The 21090-nt window shown below is 37.3% G+C and overlaps 1 protein-coding gene across 8 annotated transcripts in view; it reads right to left on the bottom strand.

Annotated features, from left to right (window-relative positions):
- LOC108109525 (mucin-5AC) overlaps window positions 1-20992 on the bottom strand; it is a 36200-nt gene extending 15208 nt beyond the window's left edge. For 4 of the 8 annotated variants that reach the window (XR_001772517.2, XM_017218149.2, XM_017218122.2 and 1 more), the window contains exon 1: window positions 2438-2575. Coding sequence is in view for 4 of the 8 variants with exons in the window: in XM_017218149.2 (XP_017073638.2) it covers window positions 2438-2455 (18 nt within the window). In the remaining 4 variants the exon portion in view is untranslated. Of the gene's footprint in view, window positions 1-2437; window positions 2609-13728; window positions 14352-20595 lie in introns of those variants that run through there. The other 4 variants (XM_017218106.2, XM_017218090.2, XM_017218114.2 and 1 more) reach the window with 4 other exon arrangements.
- Between the last annotated feature and the right edge of the window lie 98 nt (window positions 20993-21090).

Genomic DNA, 21090 nt, shown 5'->3' with positions numbered 1-21090 from the left:
ACTAAAAATCTTTCTTTTCAATACAAATTCTCATTTAAGGTACCTTTAATTTAGTGAATAAAATTATTCAATTTTTAACTTTTTTTATTTAGGAAATTCTGCGAGTTTTTTTTTTTTGTTATTTTTCCCTATTGTCGCATTTGGCACTCGCAAAACCATTGTGTATTTTAGTCCGTCATTTATTTACCTCATATACTTGGCAGCCCCTCGACATATATTAATTTAAATGCAATAAAATTGCATTCATAAATTGGCTAGAGAGAAAAAGAGAAAAAGCAAAGGGGGTCGCAGGGGAGTCCGTTGTTAGATGAGGCAATTAATGCTTTATAAACCGCAACCGATGCCCAATTAATGTGGCCTGCAATTGCCCATAGCCACAAAAACAAAACGCCAAATGAAAATAAATAAGAGGCCAGGGCATAAATTTCCAAAAGTGCCTGCGACGCTCTGACCACAAATGAAAAACGAAAAACAACACTGGGAGTTGTAGGAAAAACCAAAGCGAAGACACTGGCATAAATTCGTTTCGGATGCATAAAATTTCACGTAAAATAAATAAACAGTAATTTTTATTATTGTTTAAGTTGTGGGCAACAGAACAAAAAAAAACAAGGCTAGCGAAAATGAAAAAGTTCCCTGAATGAACTGAACTGGAATTGGAGCCACAAGTGGCACGCCCCCGCATTAATGTTCCTTGCCAGCACAAATTTGTTTATTTAAAAATGCCAAATGGGGGCTATAAGAAATATATATGGGCAGGGGCCATTAGGAGAAGTAAATTAGATTTATGTTTATCAATTGTTGTGATAACCTTGTCGCTGCTTTGAAATGCTTAGAATAATCAAAGAAGCAAAAAGCTTAAGGAAAACCTTTAACAGGCAAATCTCGTATCTTGTTTACCAATCGCAGGGAATCATAAATTATTTTCACGGTAAATCAATTCAGATATCAAGTAATTATATATGTTTGCTCTCTCTCTCTCTCTCTGGCACAAGCGCAAAGATTTACGAGGCCTCGTCTGTTAGAAAATCCCCAATGTCTGGCAGGCAAAAGGCTGTCACCTTTGAAAGGTGAGAGGTGTGAACGGGGTGTTATGTATCCTGTTACGACACGGCGGCCCACACTCCTATAACACACTCTCCTTGCGATGGGTGGGCATATTTTAACGCCGTGATTCACGTGTCAATCAAATGTCAATGTCACTCCAAAATCCAAAAAAAAAAAAATAAGCTAGCGAAGAATGTTGAATGAATGAGCTGCCGGAGCTGCTGTTGCACGGAAATCTTTTGGCCGGTGCCAAAATCATATTTCCTTTCATTGCAGCCAGACTTGGGAGGGAATTTTTTGATGGTCAAATTTAAGTTTTGGCAAGGTCTGGTTCGTCCATTCTGCCGATTCTGTTAATGAAAATTTCGAGATGATGTCAGCGTAAAAATTGAATATGCTGGCCGGCAATTTGTCATCAGGATTTTCTTTATTTTCTACCCTCCCTCTCTTTTGCTTATTAGTAAAATGAGCTGAAACACATGTTTGGTGCAAGGGCTGAGTATGGGGATGAGAAAAAGAAAAGCCGCAGCCAGCAATGCCGTCGTCATCATCAACAACAGATTCATCATCGGGTAACTCGGTCATATGGCACGAAATCTGTCCGCTTTGCCGTGTTCTTCAATTTTCAATTTTGTTTATGATTGGGCCTTCAAAGACACGGGTATCAGCTGGCGTTCAACATGCCGTATGCGTAATATCACAAATTTAATCATTTAAAGAATGGATTTTTAAACGCTTTACGACATCAACATTATTGTCTAAGCAAGTGTGAAAATTATGGAAATTTATGGATATTTTACAGAGAGAAATGTTTTTTTTTTCATTTTGGATTTTGAGGTTGATGTTTTTTGGTTTTAAAGGTGAAAAAAAGGAAAATAAAGACTAGATTAAACTAAAATATATCTTTTATATCTCTACTTAAAACCCTTAATTATAATCATCAAATTTAATTGCTTTTCTCTTCATTTCTTCGCGACACAACAGACAATAAGTTATGACAAAGTTGGCTAACTAATAATTCCAGCTTGACTCTTTTATGACCGTAAACATTGAAGTAAATCTGTAACTGACTTTGGAACTTTCCAAAAACTTTCCCTTAAAGTAGTTAACTTTATGAATATTCAATGGTTCAGAAATGAAACATTGTCGTAGGGGATATGTCAAGAGCAAATTGCTTGGATATAAATATTAATACGTATCGGCATGAGCTATAAATTATGAATTCCCATGATTGATTGCCCACAATTGTGGCTATATACTTCTTTTTGTTTATGCCCCATAATTGTTATTTCTGTTGGCTTTGATTTACTTTTTATATATATATATTATATATATTTGCAATTTTCTTGTACTTTTTTTGTTGAGAGAACTTTCGATGTCGCGTACTTACCGTATTTATGGCAGCCATCGTCGCAATTGACGCCGTCGATGAGGTTCTTTTTGTTGTTGTAGTTGATGTTGATTTTGTTGTTGTTGTTGTTGTTGTTGGTGCTTGTACTGGTTGTTGTTGTAGTTGTGGTGGTAGTGGTGGTGGTGATGATGGGGATACAAAATCAAAAATCTGAAAAAAGTTTTTGGTATGATTGAACATATTCGAATTGGTAGCCTCTCTTCTTTTCTTTCGTTTCTTTTTTCTTTTTGGGTGACATAAAAATTTGTGAAGAGCAAACCAAAGAGCAAACAAATGTCAAAATTTATGCATAAAAATGTGCGCATAAAAACGAAGTGAAATCAAGAAATCAAATACACATGCACATACAAAAAGGCGACACTTTGGCACATTCACATCGGGAAATTCGCACATGGATGTTGGCAATGCAAAACACAATCAAAAGTATGAGAAAACTCGCATCGATTGGTTAAAAAACTTCTCGAGAATGAAGGGAATTTCGGGCGAGGGGGGCGAAAATGACGGTTAGTTGTTGGCTGAGCGATGTGATGATTGACTGATTGACTGACTGATAGACTGACTGAATGACCGACTGATTGGCTAACTGACTGGCTCACTGACCTGGTAATTAGTCACCAGGGATTAGCCTGTCGGCAGGATTAGCGAACCTTATATATGGCATTGAAAATATGTTTTAAGTGGAAATTTTTCTTGGGATTTTTAGCTTATTTTTAAGCTAAAGATTAAGTGATGGAACGGCAAGAACGGCAGAAATCATATATTTTTTTTCATTTATTTATTAAGAATAAGGGAAATAGTGCTATTAGTCTGGTTAGTGTAACTATTAAAAGTTTTATACGAGAGCCTGTAACTTAACCATTAACTTTTCCTCTTGAAAGATTAAAAAAAAAACTTCTTAAATTACAAAAAAAATGCTATCAGACCTTTGCAATTTTACAAGCTTCTTAAAAATATAAAATTACCATCCATCCCATCCTCCCCATTTTTATATACCTTTAATTTGAGATTTTTGCCAGAAAAAGCCCTACGGGTAAAACATGTTCATCGATACATTTTCCTCTGTTGCATCAAATTGCAGCATTGAAAATTTCAATTATTTTATGCACTCGCTTCTTTTGCATTTCTGGCGAATTTTCCTCCTATCGATACCCTCAGTCCTCAGTCCTCTTTCCAATTTTTCATTTTACACCGATGTCGTTGTCGAAGTCGTTGTCGTTGTCTTCGTGCTGTCGTGCTGTCTCATGAAATTTTATTTTGGTACACAATAGTCTTTGTCTGTCAGCGTGCCTGCTTATTTTTGTTTTTAGTTATTTAATTACAATTTTCTATAGTTTTATTTTTAATTTAATTCATGTTTGGCTTGCGTCCCACCCGTTTCGGCAACGCTTGGCAAAACATGCGCCACAAAATGCCACAAAAAGCTGTGCAAAAAGATTGGCAAAGATGACAAATCTTTGCTGAGAATTTTTACATTTTTACAAATACTCTGCTTTTGGCTTATAAATATTTCCATAAATCTTTAAGTAAATATATTATTAATAGAAAGATTTTGTAAGCCAAATTTATTTCTTAGTCATATTTAGGAATTAAAAATAAAATCTCGAAATTCCCCTGATTAAGTTCCTATCTTTAATTTATTTTGTAGGCCAAAATAACCTGAAAGGGCAAGGTTCCAGTTCTTTTTCCAAATGGTTGACGAAACCCACTCATTCGAGGCAATAAGTAGAGCATTCTGAAAACGATTGCGAAATCAGAAAACGAAAAAGAGACAGAAATATAGACAAAGACAGAGATAGAGACACACGAGCGTCGTCAAAAGGCGCAGTTGGCCAAGGGAACTGAATCTGAATGTGTGTGTGTGTGGGGGGAATCGAAGGGGGCGGGCTGCAGAGTGGCGAGTGCCTTACACATGTTGTTGGGCATCAGACGCACATCGGTACAGTGCGAGACATGATTGAGGGGCTGCTGAGGGTGCAGAGGGACCAGCCAGATTGTACTCAAAACGCAACAGGCAAGGGGCATGCCAAATGCATCAGATGCCTCTTGTATCTGCATTTGGATTTGGTCTGGCTTTTGGATATTTGCAGGCAGCTCGCGTTGCACTTCCTAAGCAACTTCGACAGCAGCTGCACAGAGACAAAATCTAAATGGATTATAGACTAAGTGGGAAAGGACTAAGTCAGTTTAGGGGATGTATATATGTGAAATACTGTTAAGAGCTTAAGCTGCAAAGGGTTCTCAGAAACAAAGGCAAGAAAGGCAACCCTCAGCCTTTCTATTCAATTTCCCTTAGTTTAACTCATAATTCAATATTTTATAAACAAACATAGAGAATCCCTTTGATATTAATATATTTATTTTCTTTAACTGTGCGGTGAGTGTGATGGCCAAGTCAATGTATCTAAGTATCTGTATCATGCCAGAGCGCTTGTTGATTTTAATTAAAAATATGTATGAGCGATGTGTGCAGGTTGCACAGTGGTACTGTGGTACTGGCACAGTGGGTCGCTCCGACGCTTGTCCGTCCTGTCCGTCTTGTCCGCTTGTCCGTCTTGTCCGTCTTGTCCGCTTGTCCGTGTGTATCTGTGCATCTTGTATGGGCCGTAAGCGTGCGGAATGTTGTCGAGCGCGACGACAATTTGTTTCGGAAAATCGTTGGCAAGGCGCCCACTAAAACACACTAATGAAGAAAGCCAAGGCGGGATACAACACCACTACTAGTACCGCCGGCAGAAAAGGCGATAAAAAAAACCACAATAAACATAGGGTGGAAAAATAAAAAAAGAAAATATTTAAAAAAAAACAACGAAATTCCATGGAAAGCCCTCTATAAATTTCTAATATTTTGATCATGAATTTTTATAGTTCCCTAGTGTTTATATTTTGTTTTTCACAAAATATGTTTCCTCAATTTCATATTTCTATTAATTTTTTGTTTTTCTCACACTCTGATTAGCAGTCATATAGCGCATACGCCCCGCTGGCCATGTCAACAGGAGCAAAAGCATCATCATTATCATCGTCATCATCATCACAATCCAAACAAGAAATTCTCATAAAAATAATATTAATAACTATGAACAAAATTAGACGGCAAACATATAAACATTTGCGTTTTCAATGTTAGGCCAAAGCCTAAAAATAATCGTGTGTAAAATGCTAAAGACAGATCGAAAGCGGCAGGCCTCTGCCTCTGCCAAGGTGAGTGGAGATTGTGGAGCGCGCTGTTGGTGGATATTTCATATCAAAATATCAAAATCCAATTAAAATCATTCGCGCACACCGAATATAAACAGACTTAAGTGGGTGGCGGATGAGGGAGGGACTTTCGCACACACTTTTTAGTTAGCCCACATCCGCATCAATATATACCCCTTCCAATCTATAGGTATATATACTATATCTACATATATATCAACTTATACTTAATTTAATGTTGCTGTTTGTTTGCGTATAAGCTAATTTCTGACTGTTTGATTTGCCGCTTAATAAGCATCAACGGTGGACAATGGCCACCAGCCTCCTACGTCTAACATTTCCTCTTCAGTTTTCCGCAAATACTTTTGGCTTCTCCTTTAGTGCCTATAAAACAGCTGCGCGTTGATCGCCCGCTAATTGCCACACGTGCAAGGGGATGAAATATCGAAGGGAGAGAAAAATCGAATGCCTTGATTTACATTTCCATTTAATTATCGAACACTTTGCCTAATGAGTACGAGCCACCCATAAACATTCGCCTCCATTTCGCGTCAAGTGAGCCCTCTGGATGTGTGTTCGCTCGCTTTTATTTATAATTTTTATTGCACATAATGCTTAAATGGCTTTCGAGAGTTGCATTTTCCTTCTTTTTTACTCCCCACCGAATTGGGTTAATAGTCAGTACGGAGTGTGTGTGGTGGAGCATTCCTTTATTTCTCCTCGCTTTAATGGCCCGGAATGAAAAACTTTTAAGTTCCTTAACTTCTGACTTACTTTTTAGTATATTTTAGCATATTTGGAACATGAAAATGAAGTGTCTTTGTGATATGTTTGGTTTTCATAAGAGCTAATATTAATTATTACTTTGTTTTGGGAATCCTTTGCTATTTTTGAGAGTCTAACAAAGTTGAGAAAAGTTAAACTACGTTTTTGCAGGATTTTAGCCAGAATTAGTATTTCTTATCATTCTTTCACCAAATAATATCAACTTATTGTAAGTTTAAAATGATCTAAAAGTCACTATTTTTATTTAAAATTTAATTTTCATAAACACACAGCCCTTGAGATTCTTCACTTAGATTTCCTATTTTCGATCTTTCAACAACCGAAAATATTCGTTGACACCACTAATATTAGAAAAGCCTCAAGAATAGTGCACTCTGTACTCTGTTGCTGGCGAGTTGAAGGCATTAAATTAATCACATTTTGATGACATATCATTCGAGGAATGTTCACGGATACTGGCGATAGTATCCGAGAGATGCACACAGACACCGAGCGTGTTTGATTTGCTATATAAATAACATTAGATGGCTGGCACAGTAAGTGAGCATTAATTTAATGCAGAAAGTCGGCAGTTTTCAGGCGGACAATACAATAAAATGCCTCAAAACGAAAAAGAAAAAATGAACAAAAAAAACAAAACAAGTCAAAAAATCGCGAAATATTCAAATTCTTGGTGAGCTTAATCAAATTAGTCACACGGCCAGTGCCAACAATGGGAGAACCATACAGCCAAAAGGCCCCAAAAACTGACTAATGCAGCCGATTAATTTGGCTAGTAGGGTGTCTCGGAGGTTAGTTGGGGTATGGTATATGGGCACTGAGGGAAATATCTCTTGGACGAAGCTACTTAAAGATGACAATCGCCATGATCTCGACGGTGACTGAAAGGCAGCATAAAGTGCACAAAACGCCAGGCATAAATCACGACGCCCCTGTGGTATGTATATGAGTGTGTATGATCTGTGTGTGTGTGTGTGTCGGGCAAATAAAATATGTTAATTAAATAAAGATGCGCACACCCATTGGCATCCATATCCACATTTCACATCCACATCCATTGGAAAGTGCAGACGCAGACGCGAAAACTGTGACGCCGGCCAGCCAAGCGAAATCTTGGCCACAGCATCTTGGACACGCCTATTGAGAGACGGACGGCCAAGACGGCGGCGACAATGCTGCACTTTTGCCAGAAAAAGAAAAATAGAAGAGCAAAAAGACAGAAAAAAAAGGAAAGGAAAACCTAAAGCCAAAAGCCAAAAAACCAAAACCACAACCAAAACCCAGCCCAAGCAGAGCAACACGAAAGGCGACCAAGGAATCGCATGCATTATTCACGGCGAGAAATGTCGAAATAAAACGCCAAGTTTTGCAATACGAAGCATTACATGTGCTCATCATTAGAAGATACCAAAACATAGGCGCACTATAAATGCACTGAGAGAAAATGTGATAGACTAAGCAAAGATAACTTTGATAGGTAGAAGTATCCATGTTCTAAGGGAAGGCATTGGAAATGCCTGGAGATTTTACCTATTTCTTGACTTTGAAATGGATTTATACATTTTTTCTATTTCTTAAAGATTTTAAAGACCAAATTATTTATTATGTTGTCTTTCATAGAGACTGTGACACATCAAATTAGAAGAGAAAGCACACCTGTTGTTTATATGTTTGGAAGAATCTTATTAGAGATTTTATATCCTTTCCCCCTGTGCACGTAATGCATGTGCCTGAGAAAGGCAGGGACATGCTTGTACTTTGGCACAATCGTCCACGTTTCATCTATTGTTCAACGGCTGCCGCTGGGCGCTTTTGCCATTCTGTTGCTGTTGCTGTTGCTGTTGTACATAAGTTCCACTTCAAAAAACATAAAATACGCGCCAGATATATTTTTAGCAATCCGCTCATTTGATTTACGATTTCATTAAATCAGCTAATGGACATACCTCTCACTCCCGTATGTATGTATGTATGTATGTATGGGCGAATATGAGGCGAAACCTGTGCGATCATCTCATTTCTCATCCTTAGTGGCAAAACACGCATACGCCGTGTAGGCCATGCTGCTACTTGTGGTACTTCTGCCACTGCTGCTGGGCTTTATCGCCACAGTATGTATGTATATTGTATAGATATATATTGGGCCAACAAACCAAACGACCACCTGTCGTTGTCAGTAGTCAAAGACAACGACACAAAAGCAGCCGCTTGCCTTTGTCCCTGTCGGATTTGATGTGGCAACCATATCTTTTTCCGCCAGACGCCTTCCAATTATGCTCGGAAAACAATGTTGCAGCCTATTTGGCCCTTCACAGAACATCCATCCACTGCATAACTCACAAATAACATGCATCGAATTATACTAAAACAGAAACACAATCGAATGCAATTTAATCAGGCAGAGAATTCAATCAGTTAGAGCCCTCAGATATTATGCCCCAACGAATAATTCAAGGCCTTTGCAAATTCGCATTTGCATCAGATTATAATTAATGAATTTGTGGTCTCATTGAAATGTGAGGCATAAATTCGGTGTCCTGTAAATCGGATTACATATATATACATTCTGCATTCTGCAGTTGCATTGAAATGCAACAGAATATTGTGATTTGCTGCTTTTATTCAAATGTCTGATAAATATTCCACAAATATTTTGTATTTCCACATATTTTACTGCTGCAGAACTGTATACGGATTTGTCACTCTTCGTTGAGAATTTATTCAAATTATTTTTTATGCGCCCAGCACGCAACAAACAAGGGCACAGCAGAGAGTTTAGGGCAGCGAAATCGAATTCTGAATCCAAGTTGATGTTCGCGGCACACGTGCCGCTGTTGACGAAAATAAATACTTGCCTCGGCAACCAGAAATTAATAGTTCATCATGCTGAGCCAAACGCTGACAGATAAATGACGCGACGACCATCAACTGCCGGGACGCCAGACGCAAAGGCGAAGCTAAACCAAATACTAAATACTACTAGATATTTTCCAAAAAGACCCTGCCGCCTGCCCCCGGCCCATTGACATTCCGAGCGAGCTAGCATGTTCTTCGAAAAAATTCAAGATTCTTTCGTTTTGTTTGCTGTTTTTTGTTTGTTCGTTTGTCTCGCAAGGCGACATGAATAATTACATTTCTAACATAACTTGACTTTCACTTTATCAGCAATAGATCAACACTACGTCCTCCATAAGTCATTTCGGCGAAGATCGTTCACTTCTCGTTGAATTTTTTTGCCGTTTTTATTTCCCCTTGACGCAACGAGGAAAGTATTACCGCATACGCCATATACTATATTAAGTCATTCACGTAAAAGCCAAATAAAAAAATATAATAAATAAATAAGAAATTCCTATACCTATTTTACGGTGACGTCAATTGTCTATTATTTCGCTTTAGTCATAAATTTTGACTGGCAGCCATTGGTCACTGAAGGGAATCGCCGTGATGGGACGAGAGGTGGGGGTTACTAACAGTGCTGACTGCAGGTAACAAAATGTATATTTTTTTAAAAAGTATTAAAAATAATATTTGGAGGTAATTTAATTAGAAAATTGAAAGTTCTTCCCACACTAATTGCATTTTAATAGCTAATTTACTCACGTCAAACTCTCCTTTTGATAACCACGATAAGTTTTGTCTTAAATTGAAAGACAATCTTAGAAGTTTACACTTAAATATTCTTCCTTACCTTTAGTGACGTGTGATGGATAAATAAATACGTCTTATATTATATTTTTAACGCCAACTAGGTTTAATTTAAATCAAAAAATCGTGTTGATAGCTTTGATCCTTAATCGGATTTACAGCTTTAATCTCATGGTCTCATAGTCTCATGGTCTACTTTTCCAATACATATCAACACACATTCACATTCAGAGTTCTTGCCAAAGCCATTTACTACTCTCAAAACAAAAGGATAGAATATGTAATTGATTATAGATTAAATTTCGAGTTCAGGGTGGTATAACATTCCATGTTTGGGTCATTTTCAGGAGGAAAATACTCCTTTTTTTTACACTAGAAAATCAGAATAACATTTTATACAATATTAGCTGTGTTTTTTTCGGTTTTTAGCCTATAAATTAGTCAAAACAAGACATACAGCTAAAAGGAAGACAGTTTTGAGCAGCTAACGACCCCAACTAACGACCTATTTGACTGTCAGCCTGAAATTGAAAAAACAATTTTTGGCCAATTTTTGCATTTTTTGTAAGGGGTACCATCGTCATTTTTTTTCAAAAATGGCCAAAAATTAAATTTTCAATTTTTGGATGCACATCCATAAAAACTTAAAATAGATTAAATTTCCAGCTCAGGGAGGTATAACATTCCATATTTGGACCATTTTTAAGCTTATCAGGAGGAAACTGCTTATTCTTTAAACTAGAAAAATCAGAAAAAACATTTTTTACAATATTCTCTACATTTTTTTTGGTTTTTAGCCTATAAATTAGACAAAAGAAGACATACAGCTAAAAGGAAAACAGTTTTTAGCAGCTAACGACCCCAACTAACGACCTATTTGACTGTCAACCCGAAATTGGAAAAATAATTTTTGAGAAAATTTTGCATTTTTTATAAGGGGTACCATCGTCTTTTTTTCAAAAAAAGGCTAAAAATTAAATTTTCAATTTTTGGATGCACATTCATTAAAACTTAAAATATTTTAAATTTCGAACTCGGGGATATATAACATTCAACATTTGGTCCATTTTTAAGGTTATCAGGAGGAAAATGCTTTTTTTTAAACTAGAAACATCTGAATAAAATTTTTTACAATATTCGTTATATTTTTTGGGGGTTTTAACCCATAAAATTGTCAAAACAAGTTGTACAGCTAAAAGGAAGACAGTTTTGAGCAGCTAACGAACCCAACTAACGACCTATTTGACTGTCCGCCTGAAATTAGAAAAACAATTTTTGGCCTATTTTTGCATTTTTTGTAAGGGGTACCACCGTCTTTTTTTCCAAAAATGGCCAAAAATTAAATTTTCTTTTTTTAGATGCACATTGATTAAAACTTAAAATAGATTAAATTTCCAGCTCGGGGAAGTATAACATTTCATTTATGGACCATTTTCAGGGTTACTAGAAGGAATATACTGAGTTTTTAAACTAGAAAAATGAGAATACATTTTTTTATAATATAGATGTTTTTTTTTCGGTTTTTAGCCCATAAAATAAACAAATCAAGGCAGACAGCTAAAACAAAGACAGTTTTGCGCAGCTAACGAACCCAACTTTCATCCTATTTAACTTCCCGGCTGATTTTGAGAAGTAAATTTTTAACCAATTTTTGGTTTTTTTGTAAGGGGTACCATCGTCTTTTTTTCCAAAAATGACCAAAAATTAAATTTTCAATTTTTGGATGCACATCCATTAAAACTTAAAATAGATTAAATTTCCAGCTCGGGGAGGTATAACATTCCATATTTGGACCATTTTCAGGCTTGCTAGGAGGAAAATACCGATTTTTTAACTTAAAAAATTAGAATGACATTTTTGTACTGTATATATTTGTCATATTTTTTTAGTTTGAAATATTTTACTAGTTTTGGAATCCAAAAAGTGTTTTTCAATAATGTAAAAACATTGTTTAGTTCAAAAATTTGAATTTCTTTTATATTTTCCATAAGAAATAATATATTTCTGAGTGAGATTCTAAAATTTTTTCAGCTTAAGAAAGCATATTTTTGTCTGAAAAAGTGCCAGCACCGGTTACTGGGCATATAAAGAAATCTATCGTCGGAATATTCTCTGTCATGTTGTGAAAAATAATTGCTTTTTCACATCAATAAGTGAAATAAATTGAAAAGAAAATAATGTGCTTAAAGCAGATCATAAAATAAGTTTATTATTCCCGTTTTATGTCAGTCTTATAATGATGATGAAAGATTTCCTAATGAATGAATGTTTTCCAAATAAACTTACTATTTTTAGAATTAAGTATTAGGCTCTAAAGATTTAAAAATGTGTTAATTTAGCCAATTGCCTGCTACTAAGAAAGATTTCTATAATGATTATGAACAGAATATGAAAATGCATTGTTTGTAGTAAATATTTAGTATAAAAAACAGTTTCGTTTTTAATACTGAAACCACCATCTATTACTTAAAACCTTCCCAATTACTCAAACAATGCAAAGCTTCTTTGACCAACATATTCACCCAAAATAAACTCAAAGTTTCCCAACAAAAAAATGTAATTTCAAGCCTGTTCTTGGAATAAAATTTGTTGGAAATGGAATTCTCATGGAATTCTGCTGAAATTGAAGCCACAAAAAAAGTGAAAAATTTTCCATTAGTTGGAAACACAAATTGCTTGGATGACGGTGCCAACGTCATTGAACTTTGAACACAGAAGAGTGGTTGCTGTTCATGTTCCTGTTCTTGTTGTTATTGTTGATGGTGTCGATGTCGATGGTGATGCTTATGTTTTTCTTGTTATTATTATTATTATTATTATTAGTATGTATTGTTATTGTTGGTGTTGTTGTCAGTGCCAGGGTACACCGAGTTTTGCTTTGTTGGCAGCACGTTTCCGCCGCGTGAATTTGTCGCAAAGCTCAGTGCCAATACCGCTTTTATGTGGGTGTGCTAGGGTGTGCGAGTGTTTTTCGTGTCAGCACATATTTCAGATGCTTGTTAATGCCAGCCATAAATAAATTGGAACATTTATCACGGGAAGAGTAGTCACATCATCATCATTACCAAAGCGATCATCACATAGCACAACATTCAGCTTAGTTAAGGGCTAATCGAAAGTGCTTAATTGGTAATTTACTAATAGCCAAAAAGGCAGTTTATGTTCTCTAAACTGAGTTTTTCACAAAACTCTTTTTATTGCCAACATTCTAGTATACTTTCTTGAAAAAATCAGTGGTTTATATATAAAACCACTAATGTTTAGGCATGTTTTCAAAGATATTCAAAAAGACTTCTGGGAAAATCTATTCAAAATTAGTTCCAGGTGTCAAATTAACTTTAAAGTTTAAAGAAAATATCAAAAATTTACTTTTTGTCACATAAAAAAGGCATTAAATAATAATAACTGGCCAATTACTTTATAATCTTTTTGTATGTACTTTATCTACGTTTTCGTTAGTCATGGTTAGTACAAAAACAAAAGGAAAACACCAATCAAATCAAAGAAAAAGAAAAAGTCCAAAACAAACTTGAAAAAGGTGTGGAGAGAGATAGATATTGAGAGAGAAAGAGAGGGTCCACGAAAGAGTACCTTTTCACGAGGGAATTGGTTTTTGTTTTATTAGCTTTTTGGCTTACCGATCGATCGGGGGCTGCATTTGCGTTTTGCGCCGCGTCCCACGGTGCGTATGATGAATGTTGATTGTCGTCGTCGTTGTCGTCTTCGCTTTTCTTTCGTTCTCGGCCCCTTGAAACTGGCTCACTAATCTGCGGCTATGGCTTTTCTCTACATACGTGAGCGGTATACATATGTGTGGGTATGGGTAGTATATGTATAAGGGCGCCAGTATCTGTATCTGTATCTGTTACTCTGCACATAGATGCTGCTCGCTGACTGTGACATTGAATCGCTATTCCATTGCCGCTGATTGTAGTAGTTGTCGCTTTTTTCCCTTTTTATTTTTCGTTTCTTTTTTTTTTTTTTTTTGTTTTATTTCACACGCACGGACACAAAAAGGTGGGCCAGAGGCAAAAGGGAGGCCATTTTTGCTCCCCAGTTTCACATGCTTTCCGTCTTTATGTACACTCACTCACACACACACACAAAAGTCACGCCTTGTTCTGCTATTCTACCAGCGCGATTCGTTAGTCCTTTTTAAGGTTTATAACTTTAAAAAGTCGTAGTTTACTTTAGTTTAGGGTTGATTCTTTGTAAAGAGGACGGCTTGACACGCTTTTTTCGATTACATCTAAACATCTTACTGTGGAAAATGGGAAAAATGGAATTTAATATGGTTTTAGTATTGCTGTAAATAACTTTTTGGTTTTAATATTTTTGCTTTTGGAGTTTCTCAGAATCTAATTGGCTTTATTATCGCTTTTCAGCATTTCTTTGCTGCACTTCTTCACTTCGGTTTTGGCTTTATGTAATTGCTTCGCTTCATTAAACAGTTTATGAATTTTTGTGTGTGCTTTTCTGTGTTTGCACCCCCGCCTTCTTGTCGAGTTTCAACTTCAGTGCATTCTTCGTTATTACAATATAAAACACATTTTGTTACTTGGCCAACAACTTTGGCCATCTGCAATAACAAGACCGAAGAAGCGAAACAGAAAATAGTAATAAAAAAAAAGAGGCAGAAACGCTTGCTTCGGGCTTCTCGTTTAGAACAAAGCTGAAAAAAAAGCTTTTAAGAACTGTGGGCCGTTCTTGGGAAATTACTTAAGTTTTCAATGCGTTTTACTCAATTTGACTTTGGGTCGTTGCCGACTTGCCTTCCCTCCCGCTCCACCTCCGCCTGACTTCACCCATCACCGCTCGACTGTTGTCAGAATTGCCGCATTAAGCGCAAAAAGTAAAGCGAGAAAAAACAACCAGAAAAAGGAGAAGGGCAGAAGGGAAGAGGGAGGAAAAGGGCAGAAGGGATACCCAACCGCTCAACCCAGAAGCGCCCTAAAGTGGGCTGCCTGCTAACCGAGTTTTCGGAGCCTTATCGCTCGGCTCGTATTAAATAATACGCTTGTAGTAAAGGGACGGAGAAGGGAGTTTTTAAGGGGGATCTGAGATAGCAAGGAATGAGTTAATCAATTTTAGATAGATTTATTTATGGAAGAAAGAAAAGAGGACTTCATTTCGGATCAAAAGAAAGATAAAACTATAGTTAGTTCTCATATAATAAGAAGGTAATATCAAGGCTAAATTTATTCCCTCCTTTAAAAAAAGTGTTGCCTACTTTTAAGCAAACGTAAAAAAACAAAAATTCATTTCTTTTTCTTAGTAAAACTGTTAAAAAATAGATTCCCCTTGGTACGCCCCTGCTTATATGTATTAGGGAAGGCGGAGCACATAAAGAGAAGTCAAAATAAATCGATAAATTCTACATAGATACACAGCATCAGCAGGATAACAACAGCAACAACAAGAAGGCTGGGCAATAAACAGCCTACGAACAACAACACCAGCAGCAGCAGCAGCAGCAGCGGGAAGAGGACGAGGCAAAATGTTTTTCGTTTGCCTCCTTGAATTGTCCTTTCAACGAACGCCGCCCACCGCCCACCGCACACATCCACATCCAGCTTCTCAATGAGAGAACCGAATGCGAATGCGAATACGAATACGAATGCCGAGTCCTGTTCGCTTGTTTCAATGTATGCGTGTATATGTATATGTATGGCCATGGGAGAGTGTGTGCGTTTATTCGCACGCCTGAATGTCTGCCAGTTCGCAATGGCTTGCCAGTGTATTGGTGTTTCCGTGTATCTGTGTCTGTTGTTCTGTGTACTCCACATCTCTGTTTTCACATCTCGCTTCGTTTACTTTGCGCGTAAGCAGGTACACAGATACACACACATATATATATATATATATACATTCACAGACACCCACAATTCGCTGGGAAAAATCAATTAAAATTTAACGCACGTACCCAGGACATCTCCTCATAAAAATACATTTTCCATTTCGAATGGCAATCGGGGCCACCTAGCAGGCAATTTAATTTGTCTAATTTGAATTTTAATTAAAAACTTTTACGGGTTCAATAACTTGCAAAAGTAACCAAAAGAAAAAACTGAAAAGCAAAACAACGTAACAGCAAACAGCGGCATTTCAATGGCTTAAATGAAATTCAAACTCATTTCCATGTAACAGCTGTCTGTCAGCGAAGGAAAAAGGGGAGCCCCCTCTGCTCCGAAGGAGGTGTCACTAAAATTGTTATTCACTTTGTTGCTAAATTACGTTCAACTTTGCTGTGTGTGTGTGTATATATGGGCGGGTACTTTGTGTGTGACTTTTTAATTGCTTTAAATGCCATCGAAACTGAACCAGGTGGCAAACTTTGTTTTGGACCAGCTTACAAGGACTTAAAGGATCTATTGAATGCGTAGATTTTGGCAGCAGTTAGAAGAATTTCTGTGGGCCATTTCCTCATTCCGGGTTTTGTTTATAAATAATAAAATATGGCAAAGGCAGTGAGTGCATTCCCCTCAATGTAAACACACAAATCCTTCATGTTTTTCAAGACTCACAATTCATCCAAGCGACAGGCACTTTCAATCTTTCAATTGATGGCCTCTAATTACAAACGTGATATGAACGATATATATACATATATCTTTTTGGCTTCGCTTTTTCCGTTTGCCTTTCCCAGCGCCATACAATGTAAACAAACAACGTGCAATTTTCATATGGCTCTGGCAATATTTGAATTTTCATGTTTTACTTTAAGGCTGCAACATCTAGGTATGACATCGGGGACTGCCCCAAAAACGGCACGCCTCCCAAAAGCCCACCCCCACTCACACCCACAGCCATAAACACACACACACACCCACTCACATGCATGTTCGCTTGATTCGTTTTCAATCTTTGTAGGATGTTGTAAAATATTTTAACGACAGCAATTTTGCCTGCTCGCGGATGATATTAAATTTGCCATTGGCTATAATATATAAAAACTGAAATGGCATTCCTATTTATTTTTTCCCCGTTTATCGTATATATATACATTTTATGTGATATATTCGTATTTGTTTTGGCGTCCGTTGCTTTTTATAGAAGTTTAATTTGATATGATTTTGATTAATAAATGCAAATCAATCATTCCGAGCGACCACTTGAGCGTAAATCCGGAACCGGACTAAAACTGTACTTTATTGCAGCTCGAAAGGGTCCTGGTTGCAGCTGGCCGTTGTCATGGTTATTCCCGGGAGCCTCACCACTTCCCCTGCATGCAAATCTCCCGTTCTATAATTAAACTGAGCTCAACTGTCCATCCCCTCCACCTGTGCATTGTGTGGTTTTTACTGTTTGTGGAATATGAAGAGCGTTGCTCCAAGGTTAAACTGTAGTAGCGCATCTGGTCATGAAACTGGACTTGTAGTTGGACTTGTTTTCGGCTTTTTAAAACCTTAAATTTAGCTTGATAGCGTACAGGAAAATTTTTTTACTCATTTACTTATAAAGCCGCATTTCGAAAAGCTTTTAACAAACATAAATTTTATATTTAATGTTTAACTAAGATTTACATCTCTCCTTAGTACTACCATCCACATCAGAAACCATATCAAACTAACATTACTGTTAAGACTTGAATTTAGTTTACCCTTAAGAACTGATAAATTATACTTTTCCTTATGTAGCCATCCAAAAATAGCAACGCGATGACATTCAACTTTCGGTCGGCTTGTCGATGGTTAAGTGCCTTTAAATGGGTGAAGGTCAGCAATGCAGTGAGTGCCACTGTTGGATGGCCTCCGTAAGCCTCATCAACGATGCTGGAGGATTTGGTAGACGGGTAGGAATGGTAGGGCAGAAGGCCATTAACAATATGCGGCGGCCTCAAAATCAGTAAATGCAGCGAAGGTAAGCAAACACATACACACAAACAAACACACGACAGATATAGCATACAGACCGAAAAACACACATACGCCGTGTGGGCCATAAGGAAACCAAAACAACCCCCAACCAAACAGTGGTCATGTTTACTCAAACTCACACACAAATGCTTTCATAATTCCCCTCACCCCCCTCCCCCCCTACACATACAGAAACAGACAACAAATACACACAAATACATGCATAAATCTTCAGCTGGCGCCATTTCACTCCTTTGGCGAACTATAAAAGCCAGCCAGCGTCTGCTGGCAACCTCCGCCAGTAACATCAATGTTTTGCTTGTTGTCGTTTGCTCTTCCATTCCGAGCAATCCCCAAAGACGCCCCAAACCAACCCCCCACGAACTACCCCTACCCCACCGCCATCCTATCCCAAACCCACTTTCCAAGCCCCCCCACCCCCTTCCTGCCCAGCATCCCTCCAATTACTCACACATTCAACGAGCACTCATTTAAACGAAGCACCCAACGCTTACAGCATAACGTCAAAGTTAACTCGCTGTTGGAGCGCGTGCTTTTTGGGGGGCAAAGTGGGTGGTGAAAGGTGGCATGAAATGGGGTGGCGCCAGAGAGAAAGCAGTCGTGCCGCACTGCTCTGGTCGTGCGTTCGTTTCATCCGCTCGTGCGTCCCGCATCGCGCATCCTTTGCCACTGAACAACAACAATCGCTCGCTGATGATGTACTATGGGATGGAGTTGGCTTATCAACGAATTAAACTGAGGGAATTCCCAGGAATCGGTATATGAGCTACCCAGGGGAAAACAATATTTTCCTGGATAAATCTAATGGTTTCCGTGAATGGATTGAGAATAATTTCAGTAATGGAGTGTGTTCTTGAAACCCTTAAGGATAGCACTGTCTAGTTTAAGGAAGTAAATTAATCAAATATGGAAAAATATTACTTAAAAATTTTAAAAAGTTTAAACAATTGGATATATTCAAATCCATTTGCCTTTCTAATTAAAGTCAAGTATTATGTTTATATTCTTGAAATAATTTGAAACGAACTAGAACTAGCCAAGCATTAAGAAAACAGCAGTAATGCTATGAGAAACATATTAAATCTGCCCCAAAATTAGATCAAGATGCTAGTTTCTACCCAACGAAAATATTCAACTTAATCTAAAAGTTTAAACATAAATAAAAATCCAATTATTAAATAATCCCAAGTAAGAGCAAAAGTTAAACAAAAAAGCCATTGTTAGGAAATCCACTGTCATCTATCGATATCCATTTTAAAATCCTAAACTCAACCGAAAGGGTCATAAAATATGCACACACATACACGCACACGCAGACCACTGTAAACAGAAACGCACACTCCTGCAGGCAACTCATTACTGGTACATTGTAGTTGTATTGTGAGATACGGGTACATTCCATTCTACATTATAGTATTCCGAATGTTGTTACAGAATTGACACAGTGTGCAATCGTCCTTTGGCATCCACATCCCCTTAAATCCTGTAACAAACCCCCTCCTCCTTTCCTCCCATCTTTCGCTTCGATTCCTTTTCTCTTCTGTTTTTCCTCATTTCTTTTTTCTCTATGTAAGTGTGTGTTCGTGTGTGTGTGTGCGATTTACGGGCGTATGTTTGTATGTGTATGTGGGCTACTATGTTAAAAGTTTGTTTCCCCATAAAGGACGACCACACCCCCCGCCCACCGCCTCTTTTTTGCGTATGTGTGTGTGTGTCTCTTGGCAAAGTTTTTGGCTACTTTTATTTTTCGTTGTTATTTAATTTGTGTTTGTGTTGTTGTTGTTGTTGTCTCGTGTTTGACTTCTGAATTGTTTTTGTTGTTGTTGTAGTTGTCAACGCTACTATGTTGTTGTTGCTGCTGTTGTTGCGTTTGCTGTTATTATCATGGTACAACTTCGCTGGTTGTTCGTGTTTTTGATAACTTTCGTTTTAACTGTCAATGAAGGCAATTGAAAGTTGCCCGATTGTTGTGGGATCACAAAAAGATATGTATATATATAGAAACATCCCCTTTAAATGACTGCTTTTACCCAATTTTTGGATAAAATTTGAAGAGTTTCCTCAGCTTTAAGTTGGCAGAGCGTTTTGAAGGGAAATTAACCCAGAATCCTCGAGCGAAACATTCAAAGGACACACCAGGACATTTGTCAAATGTGAAACTATGTTGGCAGCCAGCTGGGCGTCCAACTTATAGGTATATAAATATATATAGTATATCCCTGCCAACCGACATTGTAGATATATGTATACGCAGAGTCACATAATCCCGACGAACACAAACACACGAACGAATTTGGGGGCCCGAAACACAGTTAGCAATTTACTGTATTGTATTATGTATGAATTTTCCTGTGTGGCATTACATCTTCTATATTTGCTTTTTTAAAACCCTCTTTCCTGCTGATCCCATAAGAAAAAAGTCCTTGCATTCCATACAGTTATACACACGAATGCACAAAAATGTATAACTTTAGAACTTTAGGTAACTGCCAACTATTTTCCAAAAAAAAATCAATGCCATTCACTTCTGGTTTCTTGGTTTATTTGATTTTCACCAGCACTTTTCTTTTCTATGTTTTACTTTTGCTTTTCTTTTTTTCATTTATTTGCACAGAACGATGGTCGAACCTTTTGTTGTTTGAAAATTATTGAAATATCATTTATTATATGTATTCATATATACACGCGCTTATTTATTTATACTTATGTATACGCATCGAATTGTTGAACGTTAAAAGTTTAGTTTAGCTTTGCTCGTTGTTTTCTTTTTTTTGCATTTTGTTTTTTACTTTCTGCCATCTACTTTGTCTATTTTATTTTATATATTTTTTTTTATTATTTGTGTTGTTGTAGTGTAGAAAAAATTAAAAACGCGCCGTTGGTATAAAAATGTCTTTCAGCTAATGCGATTTTAACGTTTTGCATGCGAACCAACAACTATTTTGGCCAAGTGCGCGCTGCCAAAGCAGAAGCTCTCGCTCAGCATCCGAAATACGATGGATGCCGATGAATTCTGAGATACTCGCGCCACTCCGAGATACACTTGCTCAGAGATTTTTGTACTTTCGAGATACATCCGACGGTGGGCGGAAGCGAGATGCAGATACAATCGGCTGGTTCCTG

This window comes from Drosophila eugracilis, unplaced genomic scaffold (assembly GCF_018153835.1).
Source record: "Drosophila eugracilis isolate 14026-0451.02 unplaced genomic scaffold, ASM1815383v1 contig_47, whole genome shotgun sequence".
Lineage (NCBI taxonomy): Eukaryota > Metazoa > Arthropoda > Insecta > Diptera > Drosophilidae > Drosophila > Drosophila eugracilis.
Note: the sequence above shows the minus strand (reverse complement) of the source record. Positions and strands in the feature narration are given on the sequence as shown.